Source organism: Cupressus sempervirens, chromosome 7 (genome assembly GCF_028749045.1).
Source record: "Cupressus sempervirens isolate cs-2001-9-10 chromosome 7, ASM2874904v1, whole genome shotgun sequence".
NCBI classification, from domain to species: Eukaryota; Viridiplantae; Streptophyta; class Pinopsida; order Cupressales; family Cupressaceae; genus Cupressus; species Cupressus sempervirens.
The window spans coordinates 636816356-636841577 of NC_143124.1; the positions used below are offsets into that span (position 1 = coordinate 636816356).

Sequence of the window (25222 nt, forward strand, 5' to 3'; positions counted from 1 at the left end):
TGTTTCTGATTTAGAAAGATAATGTATGCATGTTACCCTGTGAGCCATCTCTGATATACAATCTGGAATGTGCTGCACGTTACAGGATAAATACTAGGCAGAAGTATGCCGTCTCAGATGTTTTGATATGAATAATGCAAATACTCCGTAGAGGAGCCATCTGTGATATGTCAATTATATTATGTACTATTTGACTGGTGCCCTCTCTGATCTGCAATTATAATACTTGCACCTGAGATAGGTTCCACTGGCAACTGTCTGTGCTCTTATCAAGCAGATCCACAAAGATATGTTTATAAAATCGCTTCTTCAGTGTTGCTTTGAAGAGACGATTGGCTTAATATAAATATGTGCTGAAGAGGCACAGTGGAAAGATGTCACCCTTATTAATGATGCAGATTATTTTACAATCACTTTAATGCCTAATCGATGATTTAGCATTTACTTTTCTTATTTGATATTGTTTAATCAAATCACTTCCACTTAATAAGAATCCCTTTACTTATCAAATTGTTGATACCTGTTCATTTATGTGAAATGCCCACTATTGGTCTTCTCCATTCTTATCGATGCCTTCATATCCCTAAGAAATGTATTGCCGTTACTTTACTTTCATTGACAATGCTTGGATAAGCGTTGTTGCTGATGGCTCATACCATTTATAACATCCATGTCTTGGTGTTCTTCTGGATAGCAGACATCCTCATCATTCCACATGTATTTCTTGACTGTGTACTGATTATGAGCTTCAACCCACAGTCTTAGTTAATATCAACACTTATCTAATTATATTCACGGCATGTGTTGAGGCGGTATTCATGTCTGAATAACGGCTTCAGGTTGGACATCCAAATCATCTTTGGCACATGTGTTAGATGAGATAAGCGACAGTCATTCTTTGGTAAACCTCTGCTGGTTGATATCACTGCTTGAAACTTTTAATTATGGTTGTGACCAGTTGCTGAGCCTTTCTCAATTGTCCATGTTTCTGCATGCTCGCTGATGAATTAATGCTAAACGCTCATTTGTCATCGATATTGGAATTCTTTCTACTTGGTAAGTGTTATGTATGGTAGTTATAATAGGTTTAAATCTTTAATTCAAACTTATTAGATTGTTAATTAACATGATCTAGGTTCATAATGGGGATATTGCAGTTGTCATCATGGAAAGCATCATAAGAAGGGTGAAAGTGTCCAAATATGTCTATACTAAGAGCATGGGATCTAGACGGTTCGTTTAGACAACTGATATTGAAGTCTAAAGTAGAACTACCACTGGTTTTCCACCTAATGCAATATGGTGTTGTTTCGTTGCTTGTTCTTGGTATTGTCATTTCAACAAGTCAAGACTTTTTACAATATGTTTGATCTTTCTCTCTTTTGGAATTGTATCAAAGGCTAATGATTCAGATTTCTTTATATTTATGAACTTTAATGGAGTAGTGGATGTGCATGTAATGTTCACAAAAAAGATTTAAGCTCCTTGTTATACCATAGTGCCACAACAAAAACAAGGGGGTGAATAAATCTTCGACATAAGGCAACTGCTATGAAAGCCAAAATATGAAAATACAATAAGCATTGCCTAGACGAGCATGCTTGAGAAATTTAAATAAATAATTTGCATCCTTATTGCTTTCGGAGAAATGAATTCAAGAAGGGTGGACTGTCATGTTCCTACTTTTGAGCTGAAAAAATGATTAATATTTTCACTTAAGCTGTCCAAATAACTTTATGCTATTTTCATTAAAAAAAAACATATTTTCTATATATAAAAAGTTGTTTTGAAGGAAGATTATTAAAGTTTTGCTAGGATTGGGGTCCAAAAGTAATGTTTAATTAAATCAACTTTCTAGAAACTTTTCAAAATTAAGTTTTGGAGGGAAAAGAGAAAATGAAAATTAATATTTAATTATTATTAACTCCTATTTCTCTATGAAGAGTAATTGAGGATATAATGTTACCAATTGATAATATCAAAAACTTATATTAGAGCTTGAGCACTTTGTTCATCTCTACACCCAACATTGAAAACCCTTTGGTTCAGAACTTTGAAGAAGGAAAATCCCCTTAGTTTCCTTTTCAGATTGGATTATGAAAGACCACCTATTCATTCAGTAATTCCATCTAGGAATTACTGTTGTGCTGGTTGTTCTAGAAAGTTTTCCCATATTAGTTATTTGATTGTGTGGGATTTACAGGTTATAATATTGTCTGGTGAAATTTTCCAAAACTGTGTGTGTGTGTAACACGTGCATGTATACCTTTATGCCAGTCGTACCATTTGATTGTGTTGAATAATAATGTTTGTGGTAATTGGAAGGGACCAAGGGAATACTGTGCCAAAGATTATCTGGGTGCAACCCTTAAGTAATGCTTGTTCCTTTGCATGTTTCTGGATTCAATTGTGTTGCTGTTTTTTGTGTCAACGTTTCGGATCACACTCCTTAATCCAGAATTGGGATGAATAGTAGAGAACAAAAGAAGTGAATTACGGAGTGTGATCTGAAACATTGATGCCAAAAACAGCAACACAATTGAATCCAGAAACATGCAAAGATCTATGGATTGTGGAAAAAAACTGTCTCTTAATGCTTATTTGTTGTTCAAATCACTAAGGGTATTGATCCCCATCATTTAATGATTTGTATTTAACTTATCTTTGCTACCATACCTTGAAAGCGGCCACAGTTCAATATTTTAAAGCTGCTGCTCCAACAAAGACATTGAAACTTTTTACATTGGCTGTCATACACTTATAACTCAGCCAGTGCATCTTTGGCAAAGTTTCTTCCTAAAAGTGGGGCCCTTGTCTTTGGAAATGTTCTCTAATTGTTTATTACAGGGGATTCTTGCCACAGATTGTCATTTTCAGTTTATATTTATAATGGATCTTGGCATTGCCTATATTGACCAGCAACAGTAAAATAATTTATTTTTATCGGTAAAAGGCCAAGGCCAATACTTTTTATTAATCATTAAATAGATTTTTACATGGTTCCCCCATTCAAGAGAGCCTCCAGTCTTGTCCAAGGACTTGCATCCACTAAAGACATACAATTTTATAGGGGCATTCCCCTATTTTTTACAAAATTTTAAATTGTGAGGCTTTTTCCTCAATTTACACAATATTTTAGTTTTCCTTTAAGGTATTCTTCTTTCTGCTTTGCCTTCTTGATTGAATTTCCATTTCATTTAGCCTACATATGACTGCCTCTTGATCAAGATCGTTATTAGTCAATAAAAATTGAGAATAATTAATTTATCTTAACATGTCATACACATCAACATATTGGTAAGGAGGATATAGTCTAGTTGCAACATTTAATTTACTTCATCCCAGATATTTCATGAGTATTTCCAAAGTATAGACCGATTTTTTATTCTAGGCTTTGCCGTTGTGTCAAATTAGCACTATAATGAGTGACCCCTCTTAAATTATATAGAAAACCTAGTGTATCATTGCAAAGTAACTTTCTAAAATTTAATTTCTTATAATTAATTTTGTAATGAAAATGGTGGGTTCAGTCTGATGATTATCTTAAATGCAATGCTAATATTGGTTTTGTAAGTTGTTATCTTTCTTGTAGTTTGCCTAATTAACTAATCATTCTAGCATTTATGAAAGCCTAATTATTTTATCCGGTTTGTTGTGAACTTTATGGCCATGATTCAGCTTAGACTACTCTTAGTTACCCTTTCATCATTAATGGAAACTTCTCTTTCAATATATCAAGTTGAAATTGTTTTAGGGAATAATAATTTGGTTATTAACCATGGAATTAGTAGAACAGTAAAATAATTTTGCTTTTGATTAATTTGTCATTTTTATGTGGTTTACTACTAAAAGGGATGTAATATTTGAATTTTGATTTCAATATTGTAATTCTTGATGGCAGTGCTTCCACAACATTAAAAATGCTTCCATTTTATTTCTAATGTTAACCTTTGCAGTTTTTTCTCAGATTTAGTATTTGTGATTATTTTGAAAGGGTCTCTGTTTCAACCATTTCCATTCATTTTTAGCTTCAAGTGTAATCATTTGGAAGGTGTGCCACTAAATTTAGCTTTTCTTTACTTCTGAAGTTTGTAATAGCTGTAATATTAAGTTTGTGTAGCTTGTTTTCAACATGTATTGTATGATTATATTATGTTAACCCTTTCAATGTATTCTCTTTCGACTTGTCCACGTTGGCATCTTAATGATCAACAAGTGTTAAGGTCTTTTTTTTAATGTGAAAGTGAAATATTAGAAAACTTTCTATTCAGGACATTGCTTAGTGAGTGGAATGTATACTTGCAAGTTTACTGCACAATTTACGGCCTTCTACTTCTTGCATTTCTCTTGAAGTCATTATTTTTTCATATTGAAGTTTTGACTTGATACGTGAAGAGACAAATCAGAATTAGAATCAAGATGAAAGCACTTGGGATACTACCTTCAAGGTTGGTTTCATTTTTTTCATTTTCAAAGTTTTTCCTGAGTGTCAAGTTTCTTTGTACTAATAAACTCTTTCTTTTCTCTTCCCAGCTGTAATAAGTAAATGGGACTGAAAGGTACGCTAAGTATAAATAAAGGAAAAAATTTGGGCATTGAATTTGAAGTCTAAAATCCCAACTTTATAAGTTTTGGATATTTTTCTTAATGACTGGTTGGATTTTAAAGAGACCCTTGTTTTGAGTACAAACCTTAGGATGAAAATTAAATATGTAGAGCTCTACAACTAAGATACGCCACCCAAGGAGGCCTTCTTGCTACCGGAAGGCCCCTTATTGCATCTGTTGAGTCTATATCCTTGACAAGGTTTCTTAGTTCTATGTAGCCTTATATGGGCTCTACCAGTATTGCTAATGGCAATAGCAAGATAAGCGATGGAAGAAGAAACCCAATTGCGAAAGGCTTCAAAGAAGTGGTTGAAGGTAAAGCCTCTGTTCTAGATGGCACGCACTTGTACAAACAACCCCAACTAGAACCACCTTGATCCTCAACAACAGAGAAGGGAGGTGCAATTTCTAGCGCTAACCCTTTTGTTATCAAGTTGAATGCACCAATGTCTATATTTAATGTCCTCATTTTTAGCAGGTTCCTGTAGTTGGCTTGGTCAATTCACCATCGCGACCCTCGTGAGTTGACAGTGGGATTTGAGGGTCTTAGTTTTGGGGTTATAGGCTATTCAACAACCTATGGTGTGTTTTGGCTCCATTTGAGAGACTTACTATTTATAGTAAGTCAAACCGTTGGTTCCGATGAGCTTAGTTGAGTTAGAGGAGTTGGGTGATGATCTCAGTTTTTATTTCAGGCTTCCAGTTTGGGCTCCAAGAATCTTGGAGGGAGCGTCTATTTATAGTAAGTCACCCCGTCAAGTTCATTCATCGCCTTTCATCATCAGGATCACTTTGGTGTTGTCAGATTTCAATTCTGATGCTTCTTCAGTTGTTTTTGCAAGATGGGTGAATTATTATTACTATTCATCTAAGTATGTTGAGGTTTCTAACTTTGTTAGTGTTGTTTGTTGGTTACTTCATAGCTTGTTGGTATTTGAGACAAAAAGTTTTAAATCGTGGGAACAAGAAACAGTGGCCTTGCATGTCAGAATATTAAGTTATGGTGGAAAAGGTCATTTTTTGGAGCCAAAAACAATTAATAAATTATATTAATGACACTTTATTATACTTTAATGTTGTGTAGGGGAAGCTTCTTAAGTGGAATTCATTTGGGAAACTGGTGCGATTTGGAGATTATAAATATGAGGACATTTGATGAGAAAAACATTGGATCATTTGATTATCTTATTTTGCTTTGTCATCTTTCTAACGTTTCCTGAACTTCTGATTTTATGTGCCCTTGCTGAAGTATAAGGGTTTGAGATTGAGTTTGTGTATCAATCCACTATTGAGGTAAAGTGGTATAATTTAATTTTCAATCCAAATTGAAGACACTTCTCATATTGTGTCTATTGTGATTGAGGTTTGCTGAAGAATTTAGTTTTGATTCGTTTTCAATTATCTCTATTGCTGGGCGAGGGTTGAGTCTGCAAATTGGAGTTTGTTAATTCTAGATATCCCAGTTTGTTTGATTTGCATCAGAATTAGTGTGTTGGATTTACAACTTGAATGCCAAGGGTTCTTGTATTTGGAGACTGTTAATGCCACATTGAAATTGGACTAGGCAACTTTCAGTTTGACTTTGCAATTACATTCTAGGACAACGGCTTGGTTCTTAAATTGTACATAGTTTAAAAGTATGACAAGCTGGGTTCAAACTCTCATTTCTAGCAATCAGCCAACAATTAAATTCCTTTTTCATTATTTTTTTGTATGGTTTGTCAATGAATGAATTTAGAGGCTGGTGTGAATCATTTCAGAATTGTTTATTGGCATTTGGTATTTATTTATGCAAAACTTATAAGGCCAAAATTAAATAAATTTGTGATCAGTTTGTTGTACATCTTGTTATTGTGTTTGAAAATTTAAGATATCATATATTCATTGGTAATTGGGTTGCTTGCCAAGTGTTTGACAAAAAGTCAAACCATTGGAATGCGAAAGAAATTGATGCTTGATTTAGCTATTTCTAGACAGGGTTATTACACTAGAGCAATAGATTTTGAAAAAAATAGACTTAGGAACACTGCAATATTCTTGGCTACTCAAGACCTAAATGGCATTTTACCAAGGAAATTTATGAGTGATTGGATTCATAATGTTTGGAGCAAGAAATTTGGCTATTAGTTTTCATCTTTTCATTTAATTCAGAAAAGGCTTTTCCTGGGTTTCTTTATTAATCCTAACCATCAGAATCAAATCACTACCAAAGAATATTGGAAATAGGCCCTTGTATGTTTCATGCCCTAACTTGGTCAATAGATGCAATATTTGATGAAATCCTAGCCTATCGTGCCCTAGGTGGCTATCAGTGGGCAAAATCCACCCATTTTTGTTGTACTCTATCCCTCAAGCATTGTCTCAAATTGGAACAATTGTCAAGGTTGATCACACAGACAACCTCCTTGCCCACATAGATGCTCATGTTTTGATTTCCATCAACCTTGGAATAGGTATTCCCAAATAAATTACATTTCAAATTGATGAGCAAAGCTATTCTTGCCCCAGTACCTTCCTTTGTGGCTTGAATGCATGTTTCTTGTGCAAAAGAGAGGGGCATAGGAGAAGAGATTACCCACTCATTAAATCCAAAGGTGAACTGAAACCTTCAAAGAGTACCCATAGATCCACCTTGCCTAATAACCCTAACCGTACCTCTATCACCTCGAACCAGCAACTCCAAGCATAACTTGATGCCCTTCAAGCCAAATTTGTAGAAAATGGTAAGAAGAATAATTATGTTCATTCCCCTCAGCCCCTGATTATCTGTAATCTACATGAAATTATTCTATCACATTTGCTCTTGACCAATCCGAACCCAAACACAAAACCCTGAACACCCAACAACTAGCTCTCCAAAAAATTAGAAGAATGTCATCATCCAAAAACATACCTGAATCTGTTATTTCTGGCAAACTCAGTTTGGATGCAAATCCCTCTTGTACAATGGATGTGCAAGAGGAAGGGTAGGTAGTGAACCCCCACCAATGGAAGTGCACTCAGAGGAAGGGGAGTTTACTAGCCAACACTCTGATGATATCCCTAGCAAAGGAAATGGTAACTGTTGAGTTGAACTACAAGATCCTTATAGAGAAGAGGATAGATATTTTGAAGTCATTGTTATTCTTGCCAAGTCAACCTCCAACCATCCGGATGTGCTCCCACCAATGGTAGAAGATATCCCCCTTTTATGCCTACCCCAACCATTGTGGAGGAGGTGGAAAATCCATTTCCAGTTAATAATATTGGAGAGGACAAGATGATCATTGAAGAGCAATCCCATAAAGAGGGTGAGGGTTTTGTTTTCAAAGCCTAGAAAAGGAGGAGATTGAGAAAGAATAGCTTCCTAGAAAAACTAGATGACAAAACTGAAGAGAACAAAATCAGGACAAAAGTGTCAGGAAAAGAGGGAGAACCTTGGGTTCGACAAATACCCCTAAGGCAAATAAGAAACAAAAGAATAGATTACCCAATTGCTTCAAGAATTTTAAAGCTCCAGTAGAGCATACTAATGAACTCATTGCTTGATGGAATTGAATCTAGCTTCTTGGATGTGAGGGGACTAGAATCCCTAGATAGAAAGTATGTAACTAAAAGATTCCTCCTCTTGAATAAAAAGATTGATATTGGATGCTACAAGAGGTCAAAGCTGTTGGATTTGGCCTTGCTGTTATATGGAGAGATGCTAAAACATTCACTACATCCCATTCTAAAGGAAAAGGAGGAGCAACTATCTTGGTTGGTCCAATCTGGAGTAGTAATATCCTGGACTAGGGTTCCTCACCTTGTAATAGAGCAATTTGGATCAAATGTCAAGAGAAAGGAAAGGAATTTGGCATTTGCAATGTGTATGCTCCTAATGACCATAGGGAGAGAATTTAACTTTGGAAATGGCAAAGTATTCTACCTAACATACCATGGATTGTGGGAGGTGATTTTAATATGGTTGTGTCAACATGTGACAAAGCAAGAGGCAACAGATTTGAGTGGAAAGGAAATAAGAATTTTTATTGACATAGAATGGTGAAAAACTAAAGATTAGGGATCCTTTGGAGGGAGCCAAAGAAGACTACAAAGGCATTTGGTTCACTTGGTCTAACCTCCAAGTGGGGGGTAGGAATTTTTTTTACAGGCTTGACCATATTTATGCCAATAAAAATACCTTTAGATTTGTGATGGGCCACCATGGTGCACCTATTAACTGTAACTCCTTATTCAATATCTGACCACCAGCCCATTACAGCCTGTATATCGCTGATTGGAGACCCCGATAGAAATTAGGTAACGAGGGATAGTTTCTGTCTTAATACCTCTCTATTGGGAGAAGAAGATGTTGAAGCTATAGTTAACATTGTGAGATAGTTCAATAATAATGTAGGGCATAAAGGATCACCAATTGAGACATGAGATCAAAAGGTGAAATCTTGGAAAGCACTTTTTCAGACAGTAGGGAGAAGGAAAGCCATAGATGGGAGGAGAGAAGAACTTGATTTGCAGAATGAACTGCTCCTGGCAGAAGCTGGTCTACAGGATAATCTGGAAAAAATGGATGCAAACAAAAGAGTTGTATATGCAAGAGATGCCCTTAGAAGAATACATCATCACCGCATTCAAGGAGCTAGAACTAGAGCAAGGATCAATTGATTAAGTATGGGGGGTCAAGGCTCAAAATACCTCTTCAACAGTCTAAAATCTAAAGAAGCTAGAGTTAGAATTGACTCCATTAGAGAGGAGGACAGGGATCGGAGAAACCAGGATGACATCCTTCAAGCTTTTGCAGATTATTATAAAAACCTATTCTCATCTGAAGACATAGGGGACAGCATGGAAGTTGCTAGGTCTAATATTGCACAGGCCTCATCCCAAAGAAGCTAACTCTAACAGACATCCCAAATCTGGATAAAATAATTACAGAAGTTGAGGTTGTCAAGGCCATACAGAGTATTAATAATGATAAAGCATCCGATCCTGATGGCCTCCCTATTGATTTTTTCAAACTAAACATTAAGTGGATTGCTAAAGAGTTACTAAATGTATATAATGGAGCATTTTTAAAAAATTCCTCAGGCGAAAATATTAATGCTGCAGTAATCAAGCTAATTCGAATTCCCAAAGATGTAAATAGATGTCTCATTAAAAATTGGAGAGCAATCATACTCCTAAACGTATCCTACAAGATTTTGGCAAAAAATTTGTTACCCAAATTGGAAGGTGTACTACCAAAATAATCAGCCAGACCCAAAGTGGCTTTGTGAAGGTAAGATATATTTTGGAGAAGTTGATATCCTGCTGGGAAGCTCTAGATTGGGAAAAAGAATCCAACCAGCAAGCCTGCATAGTCCTTCTTGACGACGAAAAAGTCTATGGCATTATAGAGTGGAGATTTATTAATATAATAATGAAACAATTGGGGTTCCTTGAATTCTACTGCAATATGGTTCAAATCCTATTTAAAGATGCAATTTCTTGTGTAGAGATTAATGCATCCAGATCCAAACCTTTCACTTTAACTAGATCCATTAGGCAAGGATGCCCATTGGCCCTTGCTCTAGTTGTCATTGTAGCTAATGCCCTAGGGTATATTCTAAGAGATATAGACATCTAACCAGAAGTCAAAGGCATCTCCCTCCTTGATGGAGAAAAAATATCTAATGTTCAATTTTCTGATGACACAACTATCAACATTGTGACGGATGAAGAGAATATTAGGAACTTAATGGTGAAACTGGATTTATTCCGCAAGGCTTCTAGAAGTACAGTATCCTTATTGAAGTCCATTATGTTAGGATGGCAAGAAACCCCCCCATCAGGGTGTGCTCAGTTTGGGTTTGCTTGGGGAGGACTCAGTCATATTGTTAGGTACCTAGGGACCCCCTTCTCAAATTGTCCAAATCTTGGGGAGATTTGGAGTTGGGTGAAAAATCATGAGGAGGACTGGGACTCAAGAATCTTAGAATTCAAGGCATTTCTTTGATGTTGAAATGGATTGCCGGAGCTACAAAGGACAATGAACCTTGGAAATTACTGATAAGTAACAACATCATCTTGCTCTTCATCCTGATGATGGATCGCGTAGTGTGATTTGAAACGTTGATGGTAAAAATCTTAACACAATCGAATCCAGAAACATATTAGTACAAAGTAACAACATCTTAAGGAGACATCCAACAAAGGCCTCTTTTTGGAAAGGTCTGCATCTCTGTGATCTCTTGTTAGGAAAGTTTGCAGTGAAAGTCAAAAGATCCAATGTTTTTAAAGCTATTTGGAAGTGCTGGGAAATGGTAAGACCTCATATCACTAACAATGAACCATTTAGTAAAGATAATAAAATTTGTGAGGAAAAGTCAATGTGGTGGAACTTGAGGCATGGAGAGAAACCTCTTGCACTTGTTGATGTTTTAGCATCAGTAGAAGTAAAATAATGATTATCTGATATACTAATCTATGCTTATGATTAACAGATAAGTTGTTTCTGTTGATTATCAAACCTATATATATATATATATGTGGCTGTGAATGTTCATCAATATTATCATCAGCAGTTAACTTATTGACTGTCATATATTATCGGGCTCCATATTATTATCGGCAGTTATCTTATCAAATGTCATCAGGCTTCTTGTGTTAAGTGCACTTATAATCTGCTTGTTTTAATTAAGGCATGTTATGTCATGCCTCTGAAGAGGCATGACCCTACGTGGCCAAAGGCCACGTAGAGTCATGACTCTTTGGAGTCATGTCCAATTAATATATATATATTGTGCAAGTCGCTGAGGAAGGACATCAATCACCGGCACCTCCAACCCAGCGATTTGTTCATTTATATTATTCACAGTAATATCATTTGTAGGATCAATTGTATTCATTTGTCTCTCCAACTTATCTGTGATCTGAGGAAAGAAGAAAGCAACTGGAAAATCACTGTTGCAGAAGATATATTTAGTATTGCTATCATACAAGTAAGAACATTCACTGTTATTATTATCATTGTAATTGTTTTATCTATCAAAGATCCACAGTTTTAACATGGTATCAGAGCTATTCTAATAAGAAAAACTATTACAAAAATAAAGTCTAAAAATCTCAAATTTTAAAAGAAAGGGGTTAAAATCATATTGTTAAAATGGTGAATCATGTGAAACTAGAAGATAGGCTTTAGGGTGTATCTAATTTCTCTTCATGGAAAATTAGAGTATTAATAATATTAAGAGAAATGGAGTTAGAGCAATATATTGAATCAAATCTACCCATGCCTGAAAATGAATCAGAAAAAGTAACTTGGAAGAGACATAATAATAAGGCAATGAAAATTATTATAGATTTTGTAAAAGATCATATTCTTCCTTCCATATCTAATCTTTAGACTGCATTCGAAATGTTCTCCACTATTCGAGATACATTCAAAATCAACATTACTAGTAGATTATTAACTCTAAAACAAGATCTACTATGTATAAAAATGAAAAATGGAGAATCTATAACTTCGTATTTTCTAAGGATTCTGAACTAAATGATCAACTCACAACTATGGAAAATCGAGTTGATGACAAAGAACTCAGCATGATCACTCTAAGAGCTCTTCCTCTTTCATGAGAAACATTCATTCAAGGTTTAAGCTCTCGACCTGAACTTCCTAAATTCGATCTATTAAAGAATGAATGCACACAAGAAGGATCTAGGTTAATTTCAAGAGGACTAAGTACCAATCAAGAGGGAGAAATTCAAGCACTTCATGTGAAATCAAACAAGAAAATAAAATTCAAGTATAACAAAAGGGAATCTAACAAAAATAAAAAATCAAACAAGCAATGTGATTGGTCCAAAGTTAGATCCTTTAAATGTGATATAATTGGTCACTCTCATATGTACTGCCCTGAAAAGAAGAAAATACAAGCAGCCTTAGTAGAAATTAAAGGAGAAAGTGAAGAGAAAGAAGAAAGAGAAAACTATGCCTTTTACTTAGCCCTTTCAAGTGAAATAAATTCTAACCACAACACTTGGATCATAGACAGTGAAGCATCTCAGCACATCACCGGTTTTAAAGACAAATTTGAAACCTTCTTTAAAGAAGCCTCAGAAGAAGTTACCATTGGAGATAACTCTACTTATCCTATTAAAGGAATTGGTTCTTGTTCAATACAACTAAATTTAGGAATTACACTACAACTCAAAAAAGTTTTATATGTATCAGGAATCAAGAGAAACCTAGTCTCTATTTCTGGTCTTGCTGATCAAGGCTTCAAAATTACATTTCAAGAAGACAGAGTTCTATCTTGGCCCAAGAACTCTAATATTAAGAAAGCCATTTCCATTGGAATTAGAGATGGAAGTTTTTATAAACTTTGTAATAATTAGAATCTAAACCTAGCTCATATTCATGAAATTTCAAATTCCATTGAAATTTGGCATAGGAGGCTAGGTCACCTTCACTATCGAGCATTGTCATCCATAGGAAAAATTGTAAATGGTTTTACCTAGTCTAAAGTCTGATCATTTAAGTATTTGCAAAGGATGTGCTTTAGGTAAAAATTCTAAACAATCATTTCCTAAAAAGTGTTTACAAATCCAAATCCATACTTGAACTGATCCACACTGATCTTTGTGGCCCTACGTCAGTACCCTCACTTAATGGGTGTCTTACTATATAATTTTTATTGATGATTACTCTAGAAGAACTTGGATCTATTTTCTGAAACAAAAGGAATTGACTGAAGTCTTATCCAAATTCAAAGAATTCAAAGCCATAATTGAAAACCAATCAGTACAAAAGATTAAAACCCTAATGTCAGATAATGGGGGTGAATACATCTTTGATATTTTTAAGAATTTCTGCATTGCTGTTGGGATTAAGAGGGAGTTTTCTGTACCTTATAATCCTCAACAGAATGGAATTGCTAAACGGAAAAATAGGTCTATAGTCGAATCAGCCAGAGCAATGTTGCACAATCAAAATCTTCATTATTCATTTTGGGTTGAAGCATCTAACACAACAGTCCACATTCAAAATCGATGCCCACACTCAGTATTAGAGAACACCACTCTAGAGGAAATATTCACAGGCATTAAACCTGACCTAAGTCACCTAAGAATATCTGGATGTCCAATTTATATCCACATACCAAAAGAGAAAAGAACAAAATTAGAACCTTCCAAAAAGAAGGGAATATTTATTGGATATAGTGAAACCACAAAAGGATACAAGATCTTCATTCCAGGTCAAAGAACAATTGAGATTAGTAGAGATGTGAAATTTGAAGAAGACACAACTTTTAAAATTTTCAAAAACAGTGATGAATCTATTACAGAGTCTATTTTTGAAGAAGATCAACCTACAGAAATTGAGAGGGAGAATGATTCTGAACCTTCATCTATGTCTAATCATAGAGACTTTGAAAACATCAATAATAATAATAATAAAAAAAGAGACCTCTTTGGGCTAGGAAAATGATAGAAGAAAATCAGGTTGAACTAGATGAAGTAATTCAAGAAAGCAAAAGGACTAGAAATCAATCATGTTATGTTGCATTGTTAACTGAACTTATAAAAACAAAACCTTCTAATGTTGAAGAAGCACTTTCACATTAGTCGTGGAAAGAAGCAATGATTGAAAAATATAACTCTATATTAAAAAATGATGTATGGGATGTTGTACCAAGACCAAAGAACAAATCAGTCATTTCTTCCAAATGGTTATTCAAAATTAAACATGCATCAGATGACAGTATTGAAAAATACAAAGCCAGATTTGTAGCTCAAGGGTTCTCTCAGAAAGAAGGCATTGATTATGAAGAAACATTTGCTCCAGTTGCTAGATATACTTTAGTCAGAACCATCTTACCAATCGCAACATCCAAAGGATGGAAGGTGCACCAAATGGATGTCAAAACATTGTTTCTTAATGGCAAGATTCAAGAAGAAGTCTTTATTGAACAACCTGAAGCATTCGATACTCATGACAGCAAAACACATGTTTGTAAATTAAAGAAAGCACTTTATGGACTCAAACAAGCTCCCAAAGCTTGGTATGAAAGAATAGACAACCATCTATTGAAGTTAGGATATTCCAAAAATGAAGCTGATCCTAATTTATATTTCAAAATTGATGGTGATGATATGATTATCCTTGTATTATATGTTGATGATTTGCTAATAGTAGGTGAGGAACATCTCATAAAGAAATGCAAACAAGAGCTCATAGCAGAATTTGAAATGAAAGACTTAGGGCTACTTCACTACTTTCTAGGATTAGAAGTCTAGCAACAAGATAATTGCATTATTCTGAATCAAGGAAAATATACAATTGACATTTTAACAAAATTTGGAACGATGGAATGTAAACTAGCAGCTACTCCTATGAAAGTAAATCTACACAAATTGAAAGATGATATGAACAAATTTGAACCTGCAAATTCTACTTACCATAGATAGATTATTGGATCCTTAATGTATTTGGTTAATACTCATCCTGACATATGCTATGCTACTCACGCCTTGAGTCAGTTTATGTGTGCACCTAAGAAGATACATCTACACTCAGCTAAATACATATTGAGATACCTAAAGGGCACTATTGGAATGGGAATCAAATATGATAAAGTCAACATTGAACTTCATGTATATTTAGATTCGGATTGGGCTGGTAGCTCTATTGAACGGAAGAGTACTTCAGGATATTGCTTCAGTCTAGGATTTGGGATGGTTTCTTGGTCTAGTCGGAAACAAACTTCAGTTGCATTAAGTTCCACCGAAGCAGAACATATTGCATCTTCCTTGGGTGTTAGAGAAGCAATATGACTACGGAAGTTGTTATCAGACTTATTCAAAAGACCTTTGAAGCCCATTGTGATTTATTGTGATAATCAAAGTTGCATTAAACTTTCATCCAATACAGTATTTCAAAATCGCTCCAAACATATTGAAATTTCGTTTCACTACATTAGAGACATGGTGAATTGAGGAATCATTTAACTAGAATACATCTGTACAAATGAGAAAACAACTGATGTCTTTACCAAACCCCTTTCTAAAGTGAAGTTGAAATACTTCCGAGGAAAACTTGGTATGATAAATTTGTAATATTGAATATTAAGCTAAATTTAATTCATATGAGTTTATGCTTCTATTTGGTTATTTAGTAGTATCTGATATGTAATGAAAGGTGACGATCTTGTAAATATTAGACCTGGCATCATGGACATCTCTAGACATTGCTTAATAGCAAGTAGAGGTCATGAGCATCAAATTTTTCATGGACATCTCTAGATATTGCTTCAAGCAATTAGAGATCATGAAATCTTATGTTATTTCTATGTACATCTTTAGACATTGCTTTAGGTAATTAGAGATCATAGATAACGAATTTTACTATCATGGACATCTCTAAACATTGCTTAAGTGCAAGTAGAGATCATGAGTAACAAATTTTCATGGACATCTCTAGACATTGCCTAAGTGCAATTAGAGATCATGAAATCTTATAATCACTATGGACATCTCTAGACAATGCTTAAGTGCAAGTAGAGATCATAGGAAACATTCTTTTATAGTGTTTCAGATAACTAAAATTATAGTACATATTATGATAGCATTGTGATAACATAATGATTTTTGTTATCTGATTTCACTGATTACTTGTAGCACTCTAAATGGTGTATTACTTCTCCCTTGCTAAAGAGGGAGTGTTGATGTTTTAGCATCAGTAGAAGTAAAACAATGATTATTTGATATACTAATTTGTGCTTATGATTAACAGATAAGTTGTTACTGCTGATTATCAAACCTATATATGTGTGTGTGTGTGTGTGTATAATATACATATATACATATACATATACATATACATATATATATATATACATATACATATACACATATACATATACATATGTATATATATATATATATGTATATATATATATGTATATATATATATATATATATATATATATATATATATATATATATATATATATATATATATGTATATAGGTGGCTGTGAATGTTCATCAATATTATCATCATCAGTTAACTTATCGACTGTCATATATTATTGGGTTCCATATTATTATCGGCAGTTATCTTATCAAATGTCATCGGGCTTCTTGTGTTAAGTGCACTTATAATCTGCTTGTTTTAATTAAGGCATGTTATGTCATGCCTCCGAAGAGGCATGACCCTACATGGCCAAAGGCCATGTAGAGTCATGACTTTCCAATTAATATATATATATGCCGTGCAAGTCGCTGAGGAAGGACATCAGTCACCGGCATCTCCAACCCAGTGATTTGTTCATTTATATTATTCACAGTAATATCATTTGCAGGATCAATTGTATTCATCTGTCTCTCCAACTTATCTGCGATCTGAGGAAAGAAGAAGGCTGATCGTAAGCAACCTGCAAATCACTGTTGCAGAAGATATATTCAGGACTGCTATCATACAAGTAAGAACATTCACTGTTATTCTTATCATTGTAATTGTTTTATCTATCAGAGATCCACAGTTTTAACAGCACTCATCCACGATTGCTCAGCCAAAAAGTGGGCTAGCATGGGCATTAACACATTTGACGTATAATGGAAAATGGTAATATCACTAGTTGGGATAGCCTAAGTAACAGATTTAATCTTCCTCTCACACATAAAAGAACCTATGCCATGATCAAAAGTGCCTGTGACCCCTTATTACTCCCTAAACCATTATCAGTAGATGAGGACAAAAGTGCGTCTCTTTCTTGGAGTGATGGCACACCCCTCCCCTGTACCAAAGCTAAGCTGATATATGACCTTCTTAACTCCATGCATGTCATCTTTGATCATCTTAACTCTGCTTGGAACTGCTCACTGAGCCCTAAAGAATGGAGGACCACTCTTGACAATCTATGGCATAGACCGGTTCAACCCAAAAAACTCTGCTTGCTATGGCATTTCCTTTTGCACAAGCTGCCTGTGGTTAAGCCTGATGGAGATATCAATATTTGCTCTTGGTGCAGGAAACTTGAAACTATTGTTCACATTTTCCTTGAATGCATGTTTGCCAGGGAAATATGGGCCATGTTTGGTTTCATTTTAATCAGAAAGTTAATGTCAATAATGTTACAATACCGAGTGCCAAGAATAGCTGCAATTCTTTGTGGTCTGTTTTATCAATTGAAATTCTATGACTTCTTTGGAAAAAGAGAAATGATAACATATTTGCTGGTATAGCTAAAAATCTTACTGGGTCTCTTCGGAGACTCATATACCATAACATTTCAATGCAGGTTACCTTGGTGTTAAAGATAGAGGAGAAAAAGTTTATGGAACTTCTAAGAGATGGTGCTGCCTTAATGCTAAAGGAGGAGGTTACTTTGGGATACATTGCTGACACAAATCCTGAGGTGCCCCCCCACCCTCCCCCGTTTGAACAAGCACTAAGGGGAACCAGGGAGCACATGCAGGAGATTCTCTCAAGGGTAGCACTGAAAGACCCCCAGTTGCTTCTGTTCCAGTAGCTGTTCTTCCTCCTGCAGTGGTAACTGTGGTCTGCCTGGGCCCCCAAGGATGGATTGCAAAGATGTCAAGTGATGCAATAATTATTTAAACTCATAACTGTTATATAAGATTATCAAACTATATTGATGTGTCCAATTTTTGTAATTTTTGTATGATATAAACTCTACGATAGTGATAAGGCAGCATAGATATAGGTGTCTGTTGGTGGTTCTAAGATACCAATAGTTGCAAAGTTGTAAATTTTGGTTTATATCTTATACTTAATAGAAAATAAATAAATTAAATATGTAACAAATACTTATTTACAAGATAAAATCAACACTCTTGTAGTGTTGTCCTCTTTCTTCTTTGTGGGATTGATTTCAAGTCATGTATCCTGTAAAACATGCTCCAAGTAACCTGTGATTTCTTAATTTCAGAGAATGATTTTCCTTTTTACTTATTTTAAGTGGTAATAAGTTTTCTTGTAGTAGCAGCTATTCAGTACTTGAAATGGAGTTGATATAGAAACTTTCTTCGTCTCATTATGTTGAACTTGTTATTTACAGGGAATCAAGAGAGGAATATTTCCAGAGTTGGCTTTCACGGTAAAAAGTGACATTTTTGTGAGCCAAAATCATAGGCTTGCTCCTTCAAGTGAGATTCCAAAAAGGTGCATAATTAAAGCTCTGCAAGATTCAAACAAGAAACCAGATTCTGATAGTCTTATCTCTGGAGATGCAAATGATGACTTTTTAGAGGCAAATAACGCAAAATTGAAGAAAAAGAAGGGAAAACACCGTCCTTTTCTGAAATCATATGAATCCATCTCCATGCCATCCGATGTTGATAATGAAACAAATGTGTCAGATTTGGAATTCTCTGACACACATGTTACTTTGGAAGAGAAAGCGGCAAGCGATACAGTCCTAGACTTATCTTCAGAGGGACTTGTTAAGGATCCTAAGCATCTTCTGGTCCAAGTTCTTGATAAGTTAGAGGCAGTACGATTACATGCATTGGCCTTGGAGCAGTGGAATGCAGTGCGCCTAAAAGAATGTGACAGGTGAGGAAATATACAAGAAGGAAATTGTATTATTGAATCAATGAATTCTTTTCTATTGAAGTAGAATTTGCTTTTCATTGGCTATCTGTCCAGCTTGTTTAGAAAAGTTGCCACTGTAGATAATGATGGAGGACTGTTGACATGCTTACTGATGGAGCAGAGAATCTTGAGACCCTGAATCTTCTACTTTGTTCCATCAGTATTTAGATCAGAGAAATGAATGCATTATGAGCTGAGCCAAAAACTTGCTGTAACTTTTTTAAACCCAACATAGATATGGAAATGAACTTTAAACAGAAACCTGGAACGGATGAAAAGCTTAAACAACAGGGGAAATCTGAAATTAGTAATGCTACAAAACATGAACATATGTAGTGTTTGAAATCTGAAAATCTGTTATAAAATTGGTAAGTTGAAACTGTTGGAATCTAAACTCGATTGTTTTTGGAAAAGTAAAATCTGCAACTGCAGCCTCAATATGAATCTTGAACTGAACTCACATTTTGCTCCCAAAACTGCAAAAAACTTAGCAGAACCTAATGCTGCTGGGAAGCATGAAAACAGTTTATAAAGAGGACAGATCTTTCCTGAGAGGGCATGAATTTCAAATTATGCCACATAATTTCCAATAGCAATTTGGACTCTACCCTTGCCCAAGACTAGAAATGTAGAGTTATGTGCTACCACTTGTGTCCAAACCATAGCCTTCCATTCAAGGCAACAACCATCTTTAGAGAATTTACTATAAAAACCTATCTATCCATACCTACCAAATCTTATCTAAAAACTAAGATATATCAAGTTTGGAATCCAAATCCAGAATTGTAGTTTCCTTCCTACTAGCCTCCAAAACTGTAACAACCAATAAAAGATGATTAATGAATGAGGAAAGAATGTATTGGAGTATTTGAGATTTGGTGGCACCTAGTGTTTGGTAGCACTATGGGACAGCAAGACAACTCAAGCAGACTTAAGTAGCACTGTTCGCTTCTTGTGCAGGATGATGATGAGTCCACCCAATTGCTCAATGTACTCTTCGTTGAATAAGTTATGCCAAGAACTGTCACATATAGTATCCACAAATTTATCTCTGCTACTCTTGTAGGCCTCACATTCTAAAATAAAGTGCTGTTCGGTTTCCATTTTCCCAGAATTGCAGAATTTGCAAATTCTCTCTTCCCAAGCCTCCTTTGGCCTCTTCCAATGCCCGGTCTCACACCGAAGTTGGTGAGAGTTGGTTCTCAGCTGAGCAATAAAAATTTTAGCCCTCCAAGAAATGTTGGCTCCTATGTATGCTTTTTGGAGTTGATCACAAGTGGGGTTGAACTCATTTATATAATATAGTTTCTTCCTCCCGATCTCGCTTCCCCAATTTCTCTTGTAGAATTTCTCCATAACAAAGACCTTTATTTCTTTATTATTTGTGGGGCACATATTGAATTGAATATTCCATTTACTCATCCATTTGATGTTTTGTTGCATCCATGTCCTTTTTTGCTTACATAGTGTGTCACTAAAGACAACTTTAGGCCATCTATCCTCTTCCATTTTTTTGATTCTTTTTAAATAGCTTAGAAGGCGAACCATAGCAAGTGCCTCAATAGGAGCAGCCCCCATTTCACTTAGCATGATATCGTATGGAACAGTGCTTTTGATTTTAAACTTGCTTGTGATCAAACGCTTTTGGATTCCTTCGATTTGTTTCCATTGTGCTATAGTAGTGTTGTTGGCCCATAATTCACACCCGTAAAGAACAATTGGCAGCACAAGAAGACCGAACAAGGTTTGAATAGTTTTCCAATCCCACAACTCCGCTTCATGGCACCTATTCTGAAGAGCATAAAAAGCCTTCCACCCACCTAATATCCTTTTATACCTGTAGCTAGACCAGCTTAGTTTTTTGTTGAAATCGATGCCAAGGTATTTATACTCCGCAACTTCTTCAAGAACGCTTCCATTGTAATAAAATTCATGTTGATGCTGTTTTTTATTATTAGAGAAAATCATAACCTTAGTCTTGCTAATATTGACCTGCATCCCCACCATTCCACAAGCTCAAGAGAAGATAGATGATCTTGCAAACTACCAGCAGATTTGGCAATTAAAATGAGATCATCCGCATATAAGAGCAGCTTTATAACAAATTCACCTAGCTGAATGCCTTCACCCTTTTGCATGTTTAACCAGTCTTCCAGTTTGTCAATATATAGACCAAACAAATTAGGAGATAAAGGACAACCCTGTTTGATCCCGATATCGCTCCTAAAACATTCTGAAATGCCATCTGATGTTCTGATTTTGACTTTCACCTCTTCGTACATCCTATGAACAACAGCGCTGAGATGCATAGGAATCCCCAATTCTTCCATTCTGAACCAAAGCTTGTCTCTCAAGACGGTGTCAAAAGCCTTTTTAAAGTCAACAAAACAACAAAAAACCTCTTCCTTTTTTCTCCCACTCTTTTTCAATAATGTGTCTCAAAGTGACACAGTGATCCACTGTCGAGTGCTTTGGCCTAAAACCAGCTTGCCCCTTAGCATGTTTATGGTTTTCTTCTGCCCATTTGCTGATCCTAGTTTCTATCATGCTGCCAAAAAGTTTAGCAAAGAGGGGATTGATCATTATAGTCCTGTAGTTGGAGGGATTGTTAACATCACCACTCTTAAAAAATGGTATTGCAAGGCTGATTGTCCAATCTTTCAGAAACCCTTCTTGGCAGATTTTGTTGAAAATTTCAGTGATGTGCGGTGCAAGAGTTTTCATACCCCACTTCAGATATTCTGCTTGGAGCGCACCAAGATCTTTTTCTTTACCTCCACCTAACTTCTTAATCCCTGTCTCTATCTCTTACACAGTGAAAAGATTTGTATCATCGTTGACCAAAGGTGGCTGTCCCACTCCACCTTCTTGTTCATAAAGTTTCTTAGCATATTCAAACCATTGGATGGCAGTAATATTATTTTTAGTTTGCCTTCTCCTTGGTTGGAGTTCTTTCCAAAAACATTTGGGGTTATTTCTGCCCAAGAAAATTAGCTCCTCTCTCCTTGTGAACATAAAATTGGTTTTTTTCTTCTTTAGGATCTGTTTGTAGGCCTTAATGTCAAGGTTAGTTTTATTTGACTCCCTTAGGTTTCTCCTAGCCCTCTCGCATTCCTTATCAAACCAAGCATTGGCTGGAAAACAATTAGTTTCAGATTTTCTATTTTTTGCTCTCTTGCATTTTGAAAGAGCCTCATGAATCAGATTTAATAAATCATGACTGTAAACATCATGTTTATACATAGGGTGTCCCATACAAAGTTCCTCAAGAGTAGCTCTGAAAGTGTTACTGTTTTCTGAAGTTAACAAAATTCTGCCCTGAGAAGGGGGGTATTGAGGGCCTTGGATTTTTGCCCCAATCCGCCTATCCTTTGCCCAATACAAATTTACGTACAGCGGTCTATGATCTGATTTGAGATCCCAAATGTGCTCTCCAATTTCAACTTCTTTAATATTTTCATACAAATTCTGCGAACAAATTACATAATCTACCACACTTGCCCCGTTGTATGTGTTGCAAGTGAAATTGCCCGACTTAGCCCATCTAGCTAAACCATTGCAAATTATGAGAACAAATGTGCCACATAGAGTGATCAATTCTTCCCCAAAATGATTGCAGCCTTTAGCATCTTCGGATATTCTTTCCCATTGATGATTTCTTTCTTCTGTGAGCCAAATAGGGTTATCATTTACTTTGGAGCTGAAAATACTTGCTTGCCAATTTGTTGTCCTAACATTGAAATCTCCAACAAGAAGAACATCCCCACGCTGCAAAAAAATAGCAACATCTTTCTTTAACGCAGCATAGGGGTCATTGTGATCTAAGCCACACTTTTTATAAGTTTTAGATAATTGTGGAGCAAAGTAACAAGCTGCAATCCTGAGAAGAGTGTTATTTTCCACGATTTTGAGTCATATAAATTGTTTATTAGAATCAGTCTTTTCCAATTGAATGGCACAACCTTCTCTTTCTTTTACTAGAACCATTATACCTCCATGACCTTTACCATTTCCCGCTGCCTCATTCCACACTGCCATCTTCCAGTAGCCTTCAAACAATGGGGTCTTACATCCCTCATGCTCATGTGTCTCTATGAGACAAATAATGTCTTTGCCTTCGGCGATAGGCCCTAACCTAGGCCAACGTCTCCACGGATAACCTCTACAATTCCAACAAACTAAACTTAAGAACGCCTGGGTTAAGCTTGATTGCTATTTTTTTTGATGTGAAAGACTCGAAGTTGAGTTATTATCGCTAAGCGTGATTGCTGATCTTGTTGTATCGCTGCATGCTAAAGTGTTTGTTGTCACACCTTTGTTGCCTTCTTGCTGCCCTTCATCGGAGCAGTGGCCAAAATGAGCAATAATTGCTTTTCCCTTGAACATCCAAGCTCTTTTGCCTTCATTTCTAGCTGTTCTGATTTTTTCCATTTCCATTCTTCTTTCTACTTGTTGTCTCATGGTTAAATCCTCCTCTAAAACAAAGCGAGAATCCCTCAAGAGCTGTTTTTTGTTAAGTAGATTTTGTTTGTCACCAATGCTAGGCATGACTACCTTAATTGGCCTATTTCTCTCAGCGTGTGGTTTGCCAACCCTCCAAGCTTGACAGATTTGTCCTTGCCACAACAACACATCTTGTAAGAAATCCCTCGTTAAGTCGAGGGTGTGTTCGCCTTCCCCATAATCTTTTATCCCTTTGATAATTAAATTGGATGCCCTACGCTGCCTTTCCTTGACCTCTTCGTCTTGTGTGTTCACACGAATCTTTGCCTCTTCTCTTGCCATATCAAGGTGTTTGCTGTTTTTGTCCCAAGTTTTGGTGACTTCTGAAAAACTTCTCCTCTCCTCTTCAACCTCTGCCTTTTCCAGGGAATTAGTGTGAAGAATCGTTCTCTCCTTATAATGAGATGACTCAGTATTTGCTGTGACCTTGTTTGTTTCCAATGTAGCATTCAGGTTTTTCCATTCATCCTTCATTTTCTGCCATTCAAGCTTCCCTGCTAAAAGTGTTTCTTGCAGCGTTGAGATTTGAGCTTTTAAAATGTTGTTATTATCTGCAAGAGTTTTATTTGCTGCAATTAACACCTGCATATTACGGTAACTTTCTTGCTCCTTAGCCTCTAAGAGTTCCAACCTCCTCTTGGCCCTCAAAAGTTCTTGCACATAAAGATTTGGGCACCAAGCGAGAGGTGCGGAGGTAGGGCTGTAAGTGACAGAATCAACAAAGTTTCTGCTACCACACAAATGACTGTCACCATCTAAGTGTGGAGGAGGGCACATTTTGACAACATCTTTCTGTTTCTTCTCTGGTTTATGCAATCTCTGCCTGTGTTTTTGCTTTTCATGTGACCCTTTCAAGCGAGCAAGTCTACGTTTTAAAATGCCCTTGAACTGTTTAACGTTGACCCAAATATATTTCCTTCTCTTGCCGAGTGATGCCATTTTGACTTGACCTAAATGGTTAGTTTCAAAGTGCACTAGAATTTCGTGACCGTTTTTGACCAATGAGATGGTTTGTTTTCCCATAGCTTGCATATCCACTGTTTGTTTTCCCATTGAACATATTGAACATATTGCGATTTGCCATTTTCAAGCATTGTTAGGAGCTTCTTTTGATTTAGAGGATCAAGATTTGGCAGCTTCACTTGTAGAAATTGAAAGAGTTGTAATGGATGAGGATAATTGATGGCTTAAGCGGCCTTTGACTCTTCACGAAATCAAAACAGCTACCTTTGACAATCCCTCCTTCAAAGCAGTAGGGCCGAATGGTTTTCCTTCAGAATTTTTACAGAAATGTTGGGATTTCATGGGTTCAGATATATTAAAGATGGCAGAATCTTTCAGGAAGAAGGGGCAGTTTGCAAAGGAAATGAATAATACGGTCATAACTCTTATTCCTAAGAAGCAGGAGTGTCTTTCTATGGATGACTATTGCCCTATCTCATTATGTAATGCTTTATACAAAATTTTATCTAAAGCCATGACAAATAGATTGAAGCAGATTCTCAATAGGATTGTTTCAGTAGAGCAGCACGGAT

The 25222-nt window shown here is 35.8% G+C and overlaps 1 protein-coding gene across 5 annotated transcripts in view; it reads left to right on the forward strand.

Moving 5' to 3' along the window:
* The window catches only part of LOC149548296 (pyruvate kinase family protein), a 144376-nt gene that overhangs the window by 108690 nt on the left and 10464 nt on the right, over window positions 1-25222 (forward strand). For 3 of the 5 annotated variants that reach the window (XM_089792378.1, XM_089792380.1, XM_089792381.1), the window contains one exon: window positions 18649-19145. In XM_089792378.1, coding sequence (XP_089648504.1) covers window positions 18649-19145 — 497 coding nt within the window. Of the gene's footprint in view, window positions 1-4271; window positions 4449-17868; window positions 18120-18648; window positions 19146-25222 lie in introns of those variants that run through there. The other 2 variants (XM_089792379.1, XM_089792382.1) reach the window with 2 other exon arrangements.